Source organism: Carassius carassius, chromosome 29 (assembly GCF_963082965.1).
Source record: "Carassius carassius chromosome 29, fCarCar2.1, whole genome shotgun sequence".
Taxonomy (NCBI): Eukaryota; Metazoa; Chordata; class Actinopteri; order Cypriniformes; family Cyprinidae; genus Carassius; species Carassius carassius.
The window spans coordinates 18,586,884-18,607,916 of NC_081783.1; the positions used below are offsets into that span (position 1 = coordinate 18,586,884).

Here is a 21,033-nt window from a genome sequence, read left to right on the forward strand (position 1 = left end):
ATTGTTAATTCCAAAAGTAATTAACATTACTAGTTATGGAGGCTTGAGCCCACAGACATAGCTTGACATCTGAGCTTGGGTTTGAGATTTGGTCAGTCAAACTTTGAAATACATTTTAGCATTTCTGTAGTAAATGTACAAATTTACAAGCCCTGATGTTGTCATGGCAACCATATACATTGCACGCAAATTACTTGTAAAGGCTGCACCAAAGCCACTAGGCCCTGTCCCAAATGGAAACCTTATGTGCACTTGTGGTCTACTGACTTAAAATGGCCACTACATGCACTTGTGCGTAAAGTCCATTAGACTGTAGGGTGTCCCATTCGTCACTTAAGCATTGTGAAGGGTGCTCGTGAGCGCCCCCTTTGGGGCCACTATGTGCCCTCGATCCACACTTCTGCCAAGCCCGCAATGGGGTGTTCTGCAGCAGAACTTCTACTTCACAGTCAAAGAGCCATTATGTCACGAAAGTGCACACTCAGAGGAAGACCGTAAGGGTTTAGGTTGCCATTTGGGACAGTGTGTACAAGGCAAGCCTGCAACCTTTAGCCAATAAAAGTGCAACGGCTAATGCTAATGCTTCTGCTTTGGCAGTGGAACCTGAATCCCAGAATTTGTGCTGAATCCCATTAGATTTTTTTAGTAAAATCTTTCCATCTTTAAGTTCCGCCCATACTTGAGCCATTGATAAATGCAGACTAATGTAGTTTTTTCAGGGAGTGACAGAGAGAGACATTATGGAGTCTGTGTGTCCTTCAGCCGTGTTTGGCAGCAGGATCTAAGAGCGAAGTAATAGCAAAATTGTAAGTTGTAAGTAAAACATCTGCTTCAAGAACAGTGCCATTATTACTAGCTAGTGAGAAACGGCATGTAGTTTTGAAGTTGCTAAGCTATTTCACAGATAAAATTATCACAGCAGTGCTAACAACATGTTTGTGTGCTGTACTGTGTGTTTGAGTGGGAAAGAGCAGGACATGGGTGCTTTTCGTTTTTATCCTATTTAATATATTTATTTGCTGTTTAATATATTTATTGGTGTCACTGTGGGTTTTGTCTCTATTGCTGTTGTAGGCTGTAAGGACCATTGAAAGTCTTGCCCGGAACTACTTTAGCTGTGCATTTCCCTGATAATAACAGCATACCTTAGTCCCAATAAAATAACCACATATATTTATATAGCCTATATAGTTTGGTGTCAGTAAGATTACTGAAAATGTAATTTTTACATTTTTCAAATGTAATTTATTGATGGAAAACTAGATTTTCAGCTGCCATTAAAAAAGTATTATTTTAATGGGTATTTTTAGGATTTTCTTTTTCTTTTTTGATGAATAGAAAGTTCAAAAGAATGCCAGTAAATGTAAAATATAATAATAATAATAAAAAAAAACAATTCAAAGTCAATGTGATTAAAAATGGTTTTGTTGCTCAAAACTAGCCTACATATAAAATAACATTATAACCAAATACATTTATAGTTATATTTGAAAAGAATGTAAAATTGTGTTGAGTTGGAAGACAAATATTAAAAAGTAAATAGTCAAATTTGAATCATTTTGACGTGATGTGTGTATATACAAACTTTTGATATTGAAATTGCTATCGTACTAATTATGGTTATGGTCATATACATTACTTATATATTACTATATACATGTAATGAGAATTTTAAATGAACAATATATATAGACTACCCATTGATTACCATTTAAGCATTTGTGCTAACCATGAGGCCACTGTTTCAACAGAAGGATTCAGTCAGTACTGGTGTTATTTTAATTCCATCTTAAAGAAAAATCACCTGCAAATCAACAAAATTTTATGAGATCGAGAGATTCATAGCCTTCAGACCATGTATACCTTTCCCTCCATCTCCCTATGTCCTTCTCTCCGTATCTTTTCCTCTGTATCTATTCTCCCTCTATTTCCATGCAACTCCATGTCTCTTTTTTTCCATCCCGATCCTTCAGAAGAAGTGCGGAATGGAGGGAGATAAGGGAGAGGTCAGTAACTCAGCTGCATGAGCTCATTTGAGAAGAGAGGGTCAGCATGACGGCCCAGCGCTGCCGTCTGTCTCGACCCGTTGGACGCACAGATGATAACTATACCAGCTGTTGTTTCACAGTCTGGAATGATGGACTGTCTCCATCATGAACCAGATGCCGCTGAGTTTCCAAACATGTCGCAATAATACGGAAATACATTTTACATCTATTCGTCCATCCATCCATTCCACCCAACCATCTTTCTATCTAGACATTGAAGGGCCTGGAACAGCATTTCTAGTTACATTAGCATTCAGCTCACAGAACCAGTTAAAACAAGTTGTTTTATTTAATACAATATGACACCGTTATTTACAACCAGACAAAAAAGATGAGCCATTATCTATAAAAACATTAAACAATAACTTTGGTCATTCTCCCCTTAAGGAAACAACGTTTATATATATAAAAAAAAGCAGTAAAACAAATCTTCGAGTCCTCTGGAGACCACGTTCCTCTGTAAACAGTGTGAAAACTGAAGAGTGATGGCTCGAGCTGGGTCATGAGAAGTGTTTGATTTCTGTACAACGTCCGTCTCCAGCTGCGTCCACACCTGGATCTGCTCACACACTCAGGTATGCGCAAGCCTTTCTATGTTTTTAGTTCGTTTTGCAGGTTTTTGGATACACTAAGATGTTTTTCAGGTTGTGCAGTGTTGTTTTTATCTGACAGAGGGGGAGGCCAGTAGGTGAGCGGGCTTGCAGGGGATCGGTGGTTTGACACATGGGGCATTAGTGGTGTTGAAGTTCTTCCTGAGCTGAGCCACACGACTGCCGTACGTCAGACCGCTATCCTTATCTTTCATCACTCCTTTAGAGAGAAAGAGAAGATTGTTAGATTAGACATGGAAACAAAACCTAGTTGATTTGCTGTCTATTGGCAGCATACAATGTTTTATATATATATATAATAAATAATATATAATATTCACTATTTACATTTAGAAATGATATTGTAAAATAATATATTGGAAACATTTATATAATAATTAATAATAATAATAGTAATATTTTTTTTTAAATAATTGTATTAAACAATTTACATACAATTAAATGTTTTTAAATATATACATAAATTAATATATTACGTTTATATATATATTATATATATATTGTTTTCCATTGAGCTTGTCACAATTTTTTTATGGAATTGCCTTCTTTGTGAAAAATACATTGGATGCTGCCATAATAATGCTGCATACCATATGGAATAGCCTTTGTGTCTGGAGCGTGCCTATGATGCTTAAAATTCTGCTTATGTAGTCAGCTCACTGAGTTTTGGTTTAGAGCCACGATGACCTCACGAGAGGTCAACACTAAGGAAATAATCAAGCAGAAATTCGTGATTACGAGACTTTGACTGTCTGTAAATCACTGCTGACTTTAAAAAGCTGTTAGACCCCTGACACAAGCCCGCCGGGGATTATAATACATCCACAGCTGTCTCTCTCTCTCTCTCTCTCTCGATCTTCCTTTCCACCCACTCAAGGCAGGTCTAGAGGTCACAAGAGGGAGAAGTAAGGAGAGCGACAGCAGGCAGAAGAGAAAAAAGTGAGAGGAAGAAAGTAAAGGACGTAGAGAGTACAAATAAAAGGAGAGTAAGGTAGAGGATAAAGGCTACAGGAGTGATGACTCAATTTGAATGTGTTAAACGGGGTGAAGACAGGTGGTCAGGGAATAGGTGAAGGGGTGACTGAGGTAAAAGGGGGAATGGGGGGTAGAAACAAGACAGAGACGGGGGAGACAGATGCTATGGAGAGTGAGACTCAGAGGAGAGGCCGGGGACAACTGTATTTTTAGACTCTCCCTGAGGGGTCTAAGCCTGGAGTTCCACCCCTTCACACTGTTCCCATGAGACCGACTCTCTGCAATCACTTTTTTCTTTCCGCACTGATGCGGGGGTCTTTACTGTGCCCTCTACTTGCAGTTTTTCCCTTTTATTCACGTGACGCAATCTCTATATCCAAGTTGCAAGAAATGGCACGGTAACTCAAGATCGTCCCCATTATAATGCTGAAAAAATGTCCAACCAGGTGCAACGTGACATCAGCAATAAACACTGACAATAAAATATCGACAAAGACATTTTTGGGACACTGACACTTAAAGGTTTAAGTTCAGTTTGACTAAAACAATATTCTGTCTTTGTAAATTGTTAAATAAACTGACTTTCAATTTTTTGTGAAATTTTAATTTACTTAATAAATAAATAAATGAATTAATTAATAATCCATTCAAAAAGCCTTTGCACATGGCCTAAACAGGAAATATTATATAAAACCTGAGTATAACCTATAGTTTTAAGTCTGAATACATAGACCATGATATACATATCTAACAAATCTTGATATATAAATGTTTTCATATTTTGTATTTATATATTTTGTATTTGATATATAGATAGATAGATAGATAAATAGATATTCAGATTTACTTCTATACATAGGCTTATATCCATGATTTATATTCCTGTTTTGTACAATCAGATCTTTATCTATATATTCCAACTTACATTTGTCTACATAATTGTCTACAATTTACATATATATATATATATATATATATATATTATATACAATTTACTACATATATATATATATATATATATATATATATATATATAATTGCTGCTGTCTCATGTTGAACATAAATAACTGCCGGTTCTTTTTCATTGCAGATGCATTGTGTAAACGGTTGCTGTTGATAATCTCCTGCTCTGTTTTTTAAATTAATGACTTTCGGTCGATTTATTGCTGATGAAGACCACTTCAACAATAAAGAAAAATCATATGACGTCGACGATTTGTCGTGATAGTGACGCAAGCAGTACCATGTGACAAAACTAGATCTCTCCTCTGATTCCTACTAGACAGCTGTGTTGATTATAATGGGAGCAATCTAGTTTTGTCACGTCTGTCTCAGGAGTTGAGCCGCAGTTGCTGTTGATGTATCTCTGGCCGTTCCCTGCAGCCGTGACCCCTGACTGCGTTATGTTGTCGCCATGGAAACGTGGGATTAGCGCAATTCCCGCTCCAGCGCGCGCGTGTCCACACACAGATTGAGTCACACACACATGATGACCCACACGTAAATCATAATTTATACACTTTAGCATTAAATAAATTAACATGTATGTGCAGTATTATGTGAGGTGACGACACAAACAACACCTGAGCAACATCTGACAGGCAGGTACAGGTGCGTTAATATGTTTGAATCCTCTGAGCTCGTGTTTGTTTCCGGTTTACAAAGAAGTTTGATTGTAGTTGATGTGTAGGTCTGAAGACAGTGCTGCGTTTTAGTACGCAAAGAGCAGCGCAAAGTTCCTTGTTTTAATTTTTTATCCGCAGCTGGTAAACAAAGGAAAGTGTTTCTATGACTGGTGTGTCCTGTAGGAGGCGCTCGCGGGCCTGGTGTGCTGCCTGTGCTAATTATATTTGTCCACTAGATGGCGCTTGCGTCTATTTACCTTGACATAAACGGGAATGTGATCTTACCTTTCTTACAATATATTAGTAAATAATGTTAAGTAATATTATAATATTTATACAATTAGAAATGTATATAGAAATAATAAACAATAATATTTTGTGTTTTATATATATATATATATATATATATATATATACACACACACATTTTGATGTTCAACCTATGATCATTTCTAGAAAATTGCAAACTTTAGACATGTTTAAACAGAAAAAAATTATGCCACTATTAGGCCTAAATAGATAAAATTAATAATAATTTTTAAATGTAATAAATCATTTAAAAATGTTTCTCATTGTTTCTTGTTCTGTGCTGTTTTTGTAGTATATTGTTGAAAGAATACCTAGGATTAATTCAGATTCTACTTCTGTGCTCTTACCTCTGTCTGGTGTGGGCGTGTCCAGTGGGTGTGTCTTGTTGTTGATTGACAGCTGCTCTTTCATTGCTCTGTGCAGTTGAATCTCTCTGAGTCTGTCTGCTACTGTTGTCTCTGTGTTGCTCATGTGTGATCTGTAAAGGCTCGTGTCCTCCTCTGTGCTGCCCGAATTGGAGTCTTCTGTTTGGCCCCTGGTGTCATCGGCTGACTGATCAGAACCGCTGTCCTGCTTGGACTCATCTGAGATGGTCACAGAATTGCTGAGCTCCTCTGGTTTCTGTGGCAGATTGAATAAAACTCATTTGTAAACACTTATAAAATCGGAGTTGACAAATTCAGAAACACAAGAGAGATGGAAGAGTGTGTGTGTGTGTGTGTGTGTGTGTGTGTATGTGTATGTTTTGCGTGTGTGTATTCCCTCTGGCAACGTGGCACTGATGCCATCTGATACCGTTTAATTCTCTGCCCAGGCTCTAAACCATCTGCTCAGGGGAGCCTGGCCTGCCCAACTACATACACCCATCGCCTTATTATTAATGCTGCTCTTATTATTTAAGTCACACACATATACATGTGCATCTTCTCACACATATGCACATTCATATGTCAAATCACATGAAAGCACAGTTTTAAACACATACACACTCACACACACACGTTCTATCACAGTGGACTTTCCATTGAGGTCTGTTTTTATACCAAGCTAATCTTTATCCTCCAACCCTGTGAATCTCATCTCTTGATTAGTGACCCAAAATTGTGCAACCTTTTTTTTTTTTTTCTTAAAACCATTTTGTTCTTATTTGGTCACACAATTTTTATGTATATTCATAGATGTGATTCATATTATATACCAACATGCAGAAGTTATAAGACATTAAAAAAATTATAATAATAAAAACACTAAAGGTAGAAGACAAATATAATTCACAAAGTTCTTACTATTCTGCCTATGCCTCCTTAAGATGAATTGCATATTGTATTCCTCATTTGTAATTTGTTTAGTTAAAAACATTGCTAAATTAATTAATGCAAAGTTTAAATGTAATAAATTATCTTTTTCTTGGGCCTATGGGTCTTTATGGCCATTTTTTTCATGACATTTTTGTATGATAGTTTGGCACTGTTCGGTGTTGCCACTTCACGTCTAATACAACATCTGCATCTCTGAAGCAGAACCATAAGAAGTACTCGAACGACCCCAACTAACCTTCTTTCTTTCAATTTGATTAAGACATTATTTAGTGCGCTCACACACCTTGAGCAGTAGCTGGATCCCTGGTTCTGTGCTGGTTTGTTGTGCTCTGCTGGGTTTGGTCAGGCTGGTCTTTACAGTTTCTGCTTTTGCTCTGTGAACAAAGAAAAACACATTTAGCTCTGTGTTTTCAGAATAGTGAGATTGTTATACAAGATGTTCTAGTAGGCCCTCTACCATTCAAAAGTTTAGGGCTGGTCATTTTTTCTAGGTTTTTAAAGGCTCTTATCCTCACCAAAGCTGGTAATTTATTACTGTTTATTATTATACTATTATTATAGTCTTTAAGTAGTGCTGATGAATATACACTTTATAAATGTATCACTGTCACTTTTAAGCATCAAATATGTCTTTTTTAAATACATGTACATTTAAATCAATATTTAATGTCCATAATGTGTAGTTAACAATAATCCCTTCAATAGTGTATTTGGTCACACTTTATTTCAAGGTACAATTCTTAACAAAACAATTCACTACAACTTTTGTCTCAATAAACTCCTAATTTGCTAATAAAGGTAGTTGTTAAATTTAGGTATTGGGTAGGATTAAGGATGTAGAATATGGTCATGCAGAATATGTGCTTTATATAATAAACACTAATAAACAGCAAATATGTTAATAATAGGCATGCTAATAAGCAGCTAGTTAATAGTGAGAATTGGTCCCTATACTAAAGTGTTACCATGTATTTTTATTGTTGAGGGAGTTGTACCTGTTGATCGTATTAGGGTTGGTCTTGTTTCTCAGCTCGGACAGGATGAGTTTTGGAGATCTGAGCTCATCTGATTCTCCGATAATACACACATGCACATCACCATCACTGCCAAGCAACCAGCTCACACTTTTACAAGGGCCTGAGGAGAAACAATAAACATGCCAAGAAAATCAATATCTTAGAAACAATAAATAAACGAACAACACAGAAACAATTAAGTTACAAAGACAAAGATGCACAACAGATGAAACAGCTCATGATTAGACTTGCTTTCTGAACAAAGAGAATGGGTATTTTTGTAGTTTAATAGTCTGTAATTTTATTGTTATTTAAATCTTTTTCACTCAGCCCAAGGGGTTGAGGTTTGGCATTTTGGCATAAAGCATATTTCGCCATTGACAGATTGTATTCTGCTGCATATTATTTTGGTTGCAGACCTCTTTGAGATGATAAGCAGCTAAACCCTGAACCCTTGATTTCCGATATTACGCTCTGTAATGTGTCTCTTTCACAGACAGATAGCGCTGTGACATTGAGTGAAATTGATCCTATACTGTAGGTCGCCTGCTCTGGTTTAGAATCGTGTCAATGTCATCCAGTCTAGATGTCAATGCCAGCGTTCATCAGGATTGTCTTATCACCTTACAGACTCTTGCACCGGTCGACAAAAACTGTGAATCCTTCCCAGTCACCCTCATCATTATTTCAGTGTGATTTAACCTTCTCAGATTACACCAAATGTTTGAAGGCATGAAATGAAGTGTGATCAACTGATATGTGGGGCTTACGTAAGAGGCGACAAAGAGGATCTTTGTACAGATTTTAGGGGATTGCAGTTCACCTCAGCTACATAATCTAAAGTACATTATAATGCCATAATGGAATTATGGGAAAAAAATGTCAAGAATTTCCCAGCGTGAAACTTTGTTCCAGAAGGGGTTGATCTATTTTTTACTTTTCCTTTTTTTTTCTTTTGGTTTCACATAAGGGAAAACCCAACACCCCTCAGTTCCAGCAAAAAGGTTACGTAAAGAACCGGTTCTCCAGGTCGACAGAAGCCACGCTACGACTAAGAGCAAAGCAGATCAATGGCTTTATTTCCATGCAGGAATGAATATAGGGTTTCTGTTAGAAATCTCAGAAATTTTCAGTATGTGTTGCTGAAACTACAAAAGTTACATAATATAAAACTGGCACACATCTTTGTGAGGTATTTTTTCACTCTAATGGTTAGATCTGCGTGTTTGTGTAGTGCTTGTTGTTGCCAGGGTCACATGGTTTACCCACATGTGCTGCTTAAGACATGGTGTGTGTGTTTGAAAGGTGATGTAACTGCATGGTGATGAATGTTTTTTTAAGGAGTGTTTCTTAAAGCGTTATGACCCCACTTGAGCAGCCCAGGGCTGAATCCGGCCAGCAGCGCATTATATAGTAACCCAACTTATCAATGGTTGAGCTTCTCCCTCCTTTTATGTAATAAAACAACAAATAAAAAGACAACAAGCCCTAAAAAATCTGTTCATACCATCCCATGGGAGACTTTTATAGCTTGGATGTAGCTCCTTGCTACTCCTTAAAGGTACAGTTCACCTAAAAGGACATTTCTGCCATCGTTTACTCACCCTCATGTTGTTCCAATCCAGAATTAATTTATTTTGGGTGAACTATGCATTTAAGCTCTTTAAAATAATTTCAAATGAGATGATTGTTGGGATACATTAAGAGAACAAGCCAGTGGTTCTCAACCAGGGGCCCTCAGCAGACCTCTTTTAGTATTCTAAAAAACATGGATGTATAAGGAAGCCTTATTATAGAAGTTTGATTCCTAACAGTTAATAATCGTGTAATTCCATGATAATTTGTATGCATTTCATGAACATACATTTTTTTTATATGCCAAGCTCTACAAAATAGTTCAAGTATATCAGATAGTGTCGTGACTGGGACTTGAACCCAGAGTGTGTTGTTGGAAGATCAGAGAATTAACACCTAAGATTATTTGGTCTTATTTAGAATTTGCTAACAGATGTTTGAGTTTGACTTTAAAGTATGTAAATGAGTTTAAGACAAGCTCCATGCTTTGATTTGTCAGTACTGTAGATTGTAAATTGTAAATTTTAAATAAATATGTATCATCCAAAAACTAGGGATACAATGTTGTGCTTTGAAAAGAACAAGAGGAATGTTAGCCTATGTTATTAACATTAGATAATGCATTCGGACTTGTTAAATGTCAAAAATTTTGTTCATTGTTAGATCTTTGTTAGTTTTGTTCATTGTTAGTTCATAACACCTTAACAAATGTTTTATTGTAAAGTGTTTCATTTAGTCGGTTTAGCTCACAGACTCATTCCTTTGGCTGAGGATTTGCTGCACTAATGTGTGTTAGTAAATGATTTGCACCTTTAGAGGACACATCCAGGAAAAATAGGATGGGTCATGCTAGTGTGACATCACATCCTGTTGCTCATTTTCATTAGGTGTCTATAGTAATTCCCCAGGCTTATGTCTAGTCTGACCGCACCTCAAAGTCTCATTTTGCTATCTATTTAATCTGATTGCTGTCAAAGAAAAACAAGTTATATATTACAGGAATCTCATTGGTGATTTTTCTCTCCAGTGGGCAGCAGAAGAGTCTCTGGGACAAAGTTCCAGCGAGTGCTCATAGTTTTGTTTGTCTGTGTACAAAAATAACTGCTGACAGAAATTTCAACAGTATTTATCTCAACTTCCCGTGACGTAGAGCTGACACACAGTATCAGCTGAGGCGACTGAAACCGGCCACAAAGTGCTGAGCGAGAGAAAGACAGACACAGCTGCGTTTCACAATGCTGCCATTGATATGAGCTGTGAACCCTGTCAGTTGTGTGTCCGTGGAGAGAAAAATCAAAAGAGATTTGACTGCGTTCGTGTCAAACTGAAGTAAATGAATAAGAGTCAAACTGTTACACAGCACAGCTCTCATTTGTGCTCGTTTGTGCAGCAGCTAAACATGCTTCACAAAGGCCCTTTGTTACATGTGGCTCATGTGACTTAATGCTTTTCTGATGAGAAACAGAAGCTGGGGGAAAGTACCAGCACTAATGAAAGAAGACTTAGAAGAACATTTACGTCCTTGAGCAAATGCTGTTGTAAACATCAATTCCTGTTCGGTTGGATTCCATCTTCATCATCACATGAACTGAATGTTTTTTTCCCAGCCAGGGAACATGGGTTTAAGTTTTCATAGAGGTTAAGAACATCTGATTGTTTTGAAATTCCATTTATATTTATGCTCTGTTACACAACTCTTGTTATCAGTTTTTTCCTCATACTGTCATTTGCAAACAACACGATTGGGTTGGTTGTTTTTGTCTATTCTCTAAAGACCTTTCATTTTTGATGGAATAGTTCACCCAAAATGTACTCACCTTAAGGCTATCCAAGGTACTGTATAGATGATTTTTGTTTCTTCATTGGAACAGATTTGAAGAAATTTTGCATTGCATCACTCGCTTAGTCAGAATTACAGTTGATAAAAACATAACAATAATCAATAAATAATCCACACAACTCCAGTCCATCATTTAACTTCTTATGAAGTGAAAAGCTGTGTTTGTGAGAAACAAATCCATCATTAAGGCATTTTAACTTTAACCCATTGCTACTGGCCAAAATAATTCTTAATAATGGTTTTTTCAGTAAAAAAAAAAAATCCATCCATCTTCTTACCTCAAAATTCACATATATGTTTACAACCGTTTTGGACAGTTTTTCAGTTGTAAACATATTTTCCATCTGATTTAAATGAGATATGCTTTTTCACTTGAGAAAGCAATATTATGGATAGAGGACTGTTGTTGTAACCAAAAGCAGTAATTAAAGTTGAAAACATCTTAATGATGAAACAATACAGGAGTTGTGTGAATAATTTGTGGATTATGGTGATGTTTTTATCAGATGTTTGAACTCTCATTCTGGCGGCACCCATTTACTGCAGAGCAAGTGATATAATGCTAAACTTCTCCAAATCTGTTCTGATGAAGAAACTAACTCATCTATATCTTGAATGGCCTAAGGGTGAATACATTTTCAGAATTTTCATTTAAAAATAAAGGCATTGATGCTACCATGAAGAAACTTTTAAATCAAGGCAAAACAAAATGTTTTAGATGTTTAAAATGCTGTTTAAACTAAGGAAAACAATTTTTAAAGGACTGTTCACTGAAAGGTTATTTGGGCAACCAAAAATGCCTCTTTTATGGTTGCTTTGTTTTTGCATGTTGTGATTCCTGAGAACATTCCATGCCCAAATTTCTGGCAAAGCACATCCTCAGGCATTAGTGTAAGAAAGCCCTGAAATGTTTAGAGGAATTTACAGCAGCAAGGCCCCTACGGCATTACAGGGGTTAGATCCCAAACAAGGCTCAACTCCTTACAAATGCTGATGCTATGGAGATAAACAGTAATCTACTGCAAGGTGATTTGCATATGAGTATTGGGTGGTGTTGCAAGGTCAGTGTTGAAAAGCTGTAATATGGCTCTGGTTTCACCCTTGCAGCTGCAGCATGTTTCTGCGGCATTGTTATGTGACCCTATCGCACTTTCAGGTCACTTAATTTCCTTTGACCTCAAAAATATGTGCTCACCTTGAAATGACGTTAGAACATTTCGCACAGGTATTGATTTTCTTGTTACATCAGTGAGGGTGTGTTAAAGTATTTTTGGGTTTCTTGTAACACGCTGCTTTCATATAGTTTGCTGGAACTGCGTAAAAAGATCTGCACAGACATCCAGTAAAAGTGAATCATTTTCTGATTGGCTACATTCACACAGCATGGGGTACATTTACTTAATCAGGCTCTAAATGGGTTGAAATAGTACTGACAGTATGTGTAAATTACTCTAGATATTAATATTCAGTGACAGTAAAGGCATTTATAATGTTACAATGTTACATCAAATAAACACTGCTCTTTTGGACTATCTTTTCATTATATAACCTTAAAAAAAGTATCACGTTCCCTCATAAAAAAAGGTTAGCATCACAATCATTTTCAGCATTTACAATAAGAAATGTTTCTTCATATCAACATATTAGAATGATTTCTGAAGGATCATGTGACTCTGAAGACTGGAGTAATGATGCTGAAGATTCAGCATTATTTCACAATATTATTACTGTTTTTACTGTATTTTTTAAATCAAATCAACGAAGCCTCTGTGAGCATAAGAGAGAAAAACAAAACTGACCCCAAAATTTTAAAAGTGTAAAGCGTTGTCATTCTTTTCAGATCCATTTATGTAAATCAGTCTCTATATTAGTTGAAATTAAAATTTCAATAGCCTCAAGGAAACCAGACGGTAACTTTTTTCTATAAAAATAAAATTCCAGTAGAATTGTTTTTGCATTTTAAACACTTTGTATAGACTATTATACAAAATATTGAAAAATCTAAATGTACCCACATCAGTAATAAAATGGAAAAACTAAAATTCAGATAATAATTGAAACAGGAAGATTGGGAGGTTATTATTGGTATTATTCAGAGGGGAAATAATATTAAAACAAAACATGTCTTTTGAAACTGGTAGTTATTTCGATTATATTAAGCGATTGTCACACTCTTTAATAGCTGAAGTACAATTAATCTCTCTTCTAACAGAACTATATTATATTTAGCACCGCTGCTGTGTGAATGTAGCTGACTGTATTCACTGCGCTGCTCACTACAATCACTATTCAGAAACTTCTCCACTGGGTTCAATTCAACTACTGAAATGTGTCATCCGAAAAAAAAAAATGCTTATATACTCAAATTAGAGGGAATGGGCCTGTGAGTCTCAATAATGATGTCCAACATTAGAATGTGCAAAAACACTATGGTGTGTCAGAGACACAAAAGCTTTTGACTGTTCAGTAAATAGTTTTTGTCTCCTATTGATGCTCGCAGAATGATAGACGTGGCTGTATTTTTAGAAAGGGTGTGAGTTCATACCTTTCTTTTGCCTGCGCTTTTCTTTGTGTATCCCCTCCTTGCCCTCTTTCTCTTCCCGCTCCTTCCAGCGCCTGACTTGTTCCTCTCTCATTTTGAAGAACAGGGTCTTCTTCTGTTCATCATTCAAGGCCTCTAGTACATCAGGATCGATGTACATGTCAGCTAGGATTTGCTGCAGCATGTTGTGTCTGTTTGTGTGTTGTAGGCTTTAGAATAAGTGTGATGGTATACAAAAAAGCTCTCTGAAAAGTCCAGCTCCTTTTTTGGAATTGTTATCTTCCTTTCCTCAAACAAAAGCTTCCTCTATCTTCCACAGATTGGCATTTTAGATCCTGCTGTTGAGCTCGTTCCTGTCCCACACTCTGGCCATGTGATTCCAGTCTGAAAGAGAGAGAAATAGGAGGAGGGGAAAGAAAAAAAAAGATCCATTTAAGCATCTGTTGCCGTTTTTTTGTGCAGCCCCTCTTTATGGGCGACTCCTTTATATCTCTGCATTAATTAATTCTGATTTCAGTCATAAAACAACAAAACCTTCCCACTCCAATTTCCTCTTTCTTAAGAGCGCAGAGCAGTTTTATTGTTCTTTCAGGAGGCTTAATGAAGCTCTTAGAAGTTTTGGGGAATTTGTTATGTGGAATATCTTAGTAAGAAATTTATAAACACACACACACACAGTAGCATGCAGGTTTTGTTATCATGTGACAAGAACATTTTGCAACTAATAATTTCTTGGTATTGACGATTGAACAATAATTTCAAATTTATCATATACATTACATATGTAAAAACATGTCTGACTGTGCCTATTCTTAAAAAAGACGACACGTTTCAGTAGTTGAAGTGAACCCATAGGAGATGCTTTTGAACACTGATTCAAGTAAGAATTACAGTTTGAGATACGGTTGAGACCTTATCTGAAGCTTTTGGAGACACACTTGAGATAATCACACTCTCATTGCTGTCTAGAAGAAGCAGTTGTTATATTACAGTGATTCTCATTGAGATTGTCTCTCCTGTGGACAAACTTATAGCTCTGAGCAGCTATAAGTTTTGATGTTTTATGCTTTGATCCAGACTGCTGTTTAGTTGTGTTGACAAGCAGTCGGTTTTATTCCAGAGCTCTGTGTGTGATTTTTCCTCTCTCTCTGTTGACCTTGGCTAAACGAGCATCTATATTTCTCTCCCTCATTCACTTGATTTAGTTGTTTCTCATTCAGTAGCTCTATCCCTGTTGCTGTTAACACAGATCACAGCATTTCAGTTCCTAACTCCCTCTTGTTCTTTCTCTCCACCGGAAAATTAATCCTACTCCACTAACATTTCTCAAACAAAGAGCCTTTCTATTCAAAACCAATCATGCTCCAGGTCAGACATGTTTCTTCACCAAACAACTAACAAAGCCAGTCAAAACAAACAAAGAAGCAATCAATTCAAAACATCTGTGGTTTTTAATTAAAGTGAAAGGGAACAAACACAATAACTGAGTTTATCCAAGCAAAACTAACAACCTAACCATAAAACTAGTTAAATGCAGCTGAAATAACATGCAAAAACTGTGATGATACACTTTAGAGAAAGACTATGTATGAGGCTATGATAAGGATGGACAATAGAGAAAGCCAGGGACTGAGACGTTTACACAAAGACTCACGACACAAAAGACTCTGGAAGTTGGCAAAAGAGCAGCTATAAGAAACAAAGCAGTATAGAAAGCAGCCGTTGGACAGATCAGGAGCTGTTACTCTAACCAAAACAGTCTCAGTGGTTCAGCACATGAGAGAGAGAGAGAGGATACAGAGAGATCGAGAGAAAGAGAGAATGAAAAAGCTGTAAAGATGAGGACAAAGAGACTGCTGAGTGCTGATGAAGTGTGCTGAGAGAGAGAAAAGTGAACTTGTACTCACATTCAGAGCTGGAGAAGTGTGCTGTGGAGTTGTGTTAGTGAAGCAGGCAGCAGTGTGTGTGTGTGTGTGTGTGCGTGTGAATGTGAGAGTGTGTCTACTGTCTTTCTCACGACTGCCTTTGTTTTTGAGTGCTCTACTGGTGTGACATCATACTGTAGCATTCTTTCTCCCTCCCTCCCTCCTTCCCTCACACTTCCTCACCCCAACTCTCCTCCCTCTCTATGTTTCAGTGGAATAACAAAAACAGCTACATTTGAATTGCCAAATCAGCAGGTTAGACTAATGTTGATATATTGGAAATGGTAATGATTTACAATATACACTGTAAAAAAATATGAAACCGAGATAATTGGAGTATGTTTTTCTATACTATTTCAGTCTTTCTACTTCAAAATGTCACATTTAATTGAATTTGTAATTGTTTGTAAAATATGCAAGTAATTTCGGAGTGAAAATTGTTTTTATGTAGTTATGTTTTTTAAATGTTTGTAATATTAACCAAAATCAACAAGTTCTGTTAAAAAGTTATTTTTTTATTTATTATTTGTTTGCTAATTTTTGCTATAGAGATCCAGAACTATTAAGATAATGGTACAGTACATTAAAATTAAATTATGTACTTATGCGTTTTGTTGTGGGACTATAAGACAAAAATGACTTTAAGACAAAAAATTAGATAAAGTATCATTCAAAGGAAGAATTTCTTAAGAAAATAAGTGTCATTTAATAAAAATAAGCACTGAATCAGTTTTAAAAAGTTAAAATGCCATTAACATCTACAAGAAAACCAAACATTTCGTCGTTGACATATAAAAAGTGTATTCAAATATATGACTCAAAAATTAATTTATTTTAATTTGATGTTAATCGGATTTTATGCATGTCTGTTTGAAAACTTTTTTAAAGAAATCTGTCATTTTGAGGTCATCAGTAAAAGTAAATGAGTATTTACGGAACAGCCAAATGCTTTTTGTGTTGGTCTGACAGGTCACTCTCAGACTTGTCATTAATTCCACATTCTTCTGTGTGTGACATCATAATTGAACTTTAAGCACACAGACCTATTCAGGTTTTGAAATTAAGCATATGACGCAAAAAAAAAAAAAATTTCCCCATGACGCTTATTTCAAAGGTTAAATTGAACCCTACGGACAGGCTTTTGAACACTGACTTTCATCAGCAATGCAAACAGAGATCTTATCTGAAGCTCTGGAGACACACTTAAGATTTACTACACTATCTATACAATTGTATTGCTGTCTGCGAAAAATGATTCACCTTGTTATTCGTCGGAAAGTTTTCATTCAGTTTAAAAAAAAATATATATATATATATTAAAAATATTTTAAAATTCCTATTTTTAAATAAATCAATCATTGGTTACACTACATATTTAATTTTTGTCTTAAAAGAAATTAAAAAACGTATACATGTTTTTCACGTATGTGTGAAATGTATCACGGTGTCTTGTATGCCAAAAACAATAGAGATGCAATAAATGATTCAGAGAACAATGATGTCCACACATCACAAAACCCATTGATTAGCATTTCTATAGATCTCTGACTGAATAGAGCTGTGAAAGCCACAGGGGTTGAGCTGTGAGTGTGTGCTGGGCAGAACTGAAGTGTGAAAATGTGAATTAAAGGCTATTCAGTTAGAACAGGAGGGAATCTCCACTATACAGATGCTTAAAGTGTTTGTAGGTATGTGTTTCTGCATGGATAAGAGGAAACCAGAAACAACGACAATATATACTTTGACCTCTAGTGCAAACAGAATACTTCTTTACGTATTTTGGCCTAGAAAATAATGGTGCTTAAAAGGTGATTTTCCCATCAAGCCTTGCAAGACATGGTTGATTCAACAAGGAAATGAACCTGTTTTGCCTCAGATTCAATTTAAGGCCCATCACATTTGTTCTGTAAACAATCTTTTTTTATTTTTATTTATTTTATTTATTTTTACAAAGTGACGACTTAAACATGCTACACACCCACTATGAAGGGAGTCATCTGGTAAAGGAATAGTTCATCCAAAAAAGGAAATCTCATAATTTCCTCATCCCAGTGTGTCTGTCTTCCTTCTGTGGAACACAAAAGATATCTTGAGAAATGTCTCGTTGTTTTTTGTTCATACAGTGGAAGTCAATGGGTACCAGTGTTGTTTATTTTGCAATTTCTTTTGAAAAAGTGAGTAAATGATCACAGAATTTTTATTTCTGGCTGAAATCTCTTTAACAAGTACACAATTCATTTTCACCAAGATTCAAATAAGGGTCACATGATGTTTTGTTTTCCTACAAGCATGCTTTATAAATTTCCCTAAAAATTTCCTTTGAAACGACTTGACTCATGAAGTGCGGGTGTGTGCATTCTGAAAAACAGGAAATGTGTCTGATTAAGTGTACTGACCTGCGGTCATGTGACTTTCACCACTCTTTTTGAAATGGACCACATGGGTTCGTGGGTTCATGTGAGTACCGTTTATTCCATGTGAGCCTGCATAGACAACAATGGAGCGCAGAGCAGGTTAGGGTTCATGTGGTGTATGTAAACACTCACACATACACACAGCACATTTGACTTTCAAAGCAATCCCATGGACTAGGAATGTTTGAACACAAAAGATTTCCATAGAGTCTGTTGTTGTTCCAGGACTTTGGAACTGTGTTTGTGATCATAATTAACACAAATAATAGCAAAGTAGAAGTATGAATTATGAGTGTGAAATAGCATTTTCTTGTACAACATGCTCCAAATATCTGTATTTACAACTTTGAACAACTCTACTTTTTTTTTTACACTGAACTTGGCCAAATTAAACATAGTGACCTTGCAACTCTTTTTATTTTAAGAAAAATAATCTCACAAAACCTTTAAGGTAATTCATTCCAAAATAAAAATTAATTAAGAAAATATTATATTTTGCTTTTAAAATAATAATATTAATTCTATTACAAGTAAGCAGCGTTTTCTTTAAATATGTATTACTATAATTGAAAACATTCTTCTGCACTGTAATTTTAATAACAATTAAATATTTTATATCAATATAAATATTTACACTGTGAGTATTTGTTGTACTGCTTTTAATGTAGGCTGATGTAGATAAAAAACAACAACATTAAATTGCATTATTTTTTTTACTGCAGTTTAAACATGCTAATGTGAATCTAATGAGTATCACCAATTTGAATAATTACTGCAAATGATTTTGGTAATTAATATAAAAAAATAATAATAATCCATATTCATTACGGTATTAAAAATGTACATGATTATCATGAAAATTGTGTCAGGAATCAGGATACCAAAACATTCCTTTTAAAAATATATGTTCTTATTTTTTATTGCTTTTTATTATATTGTAAAAAAAAAAAAAATAACCTGGACTTAAAGTTTGTGAACATTATTTTAATTGATTTTCTTTAGAATTAAATTGTTTTAATTAAACTAGGAAATGTATGATTAAATATTTCATTATATACCAATGAATATACAATAAAAACATATTGCAATATTTTAAAAAGATGTAATATGTTTTAATTAAATATTTAATAAGATATAATAAAATATCTTAAATAATAAATAAATTTAAGTTAAGTAAAATCCAAGTGATGTCAGAGTTACTTGACTACTTAAGCTGCATTTTATATTGCTACCTTAAATATACTTAAAAATTGAAACTCTGAACCTTAATAAAATTGCATACAAGATAACAAATTATTTTAACAAACACATAAAAGCAGATGTTGCTGTTGTAATTATTTGTGACATTGACCTATGCATTGATGAAACGATTGAAGGCATAATGAACTGCTGAAGTTTGTTTGAAACAACAGTGATATGCCTCTGTGTTTTTAGGCTCTAGACTGATGTGGAATTAACACTGGTGCTGGTTCAGCAGTTATATACCCTATCTGTACAACAACAGTTCACAGATAGCCTGTGTCATGATAAAGCGGGTGATATTGCTGCGAAACTGCTGCTCAGGGGTAAGAAGAAATGCAGGCATGGAAGACGTTCAGAAAATGCGGTCTGTTTTCCTCATTAAAGTCAACAGTACTTGTTATTTGGCAAGGCACCCAGACCCAGATTGTTTCAGTTTCATGTAGGTTTAATGTCTGTCTAACTGGTATTTTCCCACAGTCAGGGAAAGTTCATTTCTTTCCATCTATTCATCTTTGGCTCAAATTGAGGACTGGCCTGACCTGCAGTGACAACATAAACATGTGAAAATGTGGCATAGGTTGGTTTCTGGGTCAAATCCTTATCAGGGTTCATATCAGTGGAAATATGTCATCTGTCTAAATTCAGATTTAAATGGCTTAGTTTAGGAGTTAAACATCTGGGCTGGCAACTACAAGATTTGAGGTTTGAATCCAACAATGAACCTTCACTGTCAAAAAGCACATAATCTCAGATTGCTTTATGTAGTAAATAATTAACAATGAGTGAAAGGGTTAGGTTAATTACTAAACAGTAATTCGATTAAAATGCAAATGTGAAATGTTGGGCAATTTATGATTAGTTGCAATAGTATTCACTCAATAATCAATAATTTATAGTTGTAGCGATATACAGTTACAGTTTATATGGCCGTAATGTAGTTCACTATTGAACAACGCCCCCTTGTGGTGCATTAGATGTTTGTTTCTAATCGAGCAAATGCAATTTTTTTCTTCCTAACTGTAAATTATTACAGATAGGCAGAAAAGATAAACGACATAAAAAATAAAAATAAAAAAAAGATTTATGAACTGGCAGAGGTTGTTTGTTTAGATGGTTAGATTAATGTACAATATATTGTTTTGAGATCTGTGTGTGATACCAAGCTTGTCTTTAGATGTGAACTAAACACATTTCTCTTATCAGAAATATTGAACAGATGTTTGTTTTTGCATCTGGTTGCTCATTTTTATGAGGATTTATGGTGCTAATACAGAAACCATCTCTTCTCATTTCTTCTGCATGGATCTTTTGAAGAGACTGGACGGAGTTTGATTATGAATAAAATGAATGACTGTTTATCGCTGAACAATGCAGGATCTTCAAGCTTCACCGTCACCTTTGTGTCTCAAGTTGGAAGGTAGGACAATAAATTTCGAAATATCTTTTCAAGAGCTAACAATGATACCCAAGGCTATAATATGTGTTGTTACAGTGGCAATCACTGTATGCAAAACAGTCCCTATGAGAACCGATACAGAACTGCATTCATTATTTTATTTATGGATTATTTATGCATAAATTATTTATGCATC

The 21,033-nt window shown here is 35.3% G+C and overlaps 1 protein-coding gene across 4 annotated transcripts in view; it reads right to left on the bottom strand.

Moving 5' to 3' along the window:
- Window positions 1-2,318: 2,318 nt before the first annotated feature.
- Window positions 2,319-21,033, bottom strand: part of zgc:92242 (uncharacterized protein LOC436899 homolog) — a 28,819-nt gene continuing 10,104 nt past the window's right edge. Inside the window, exons 2-7 of one of the 4 annotated variants that reach the window (XM_059516178.1) lie at window positions 18,182-18,268; window positions 13,864-14,244; window positions 7,883-8,024; window positions 7,171-7,261; window positions 5,916-6,189; window positions 2,319-2,858 (exon numbers count right to left, since the gene is read on the bottom strand). In XM_059516178.1, coding sequence (XP_059372161.1) covers window positions 2,710-2,858; window positions 5,916-6,189; window positions 7,171-7,261; window positions 7,883-8,024; window positions 13,864-14,044 — 837 coding nt within the window. In that variant the 5' untranslated portion in view covers window positions 14,045-14,244; window positions 18,182-18,268 and the 3' untranslated portion in view covers window positions 2,319-2,709. Of the gene's footprint in view, window positions 2,859-5,915; window positions 6,190-7,170; window positions 7,262-7,882; window positions 8,025-13,863; window positions 14,245-15,767; window positions 15,930-17,763; window positions 17,792-18,181; window positions 18,269-21,033 lie in introns of those variants that run through there. The other 3 variants (XM_059516182.1, XM_059516180.1, XM_059516181.1) reach the window with 3 other exon arrangements.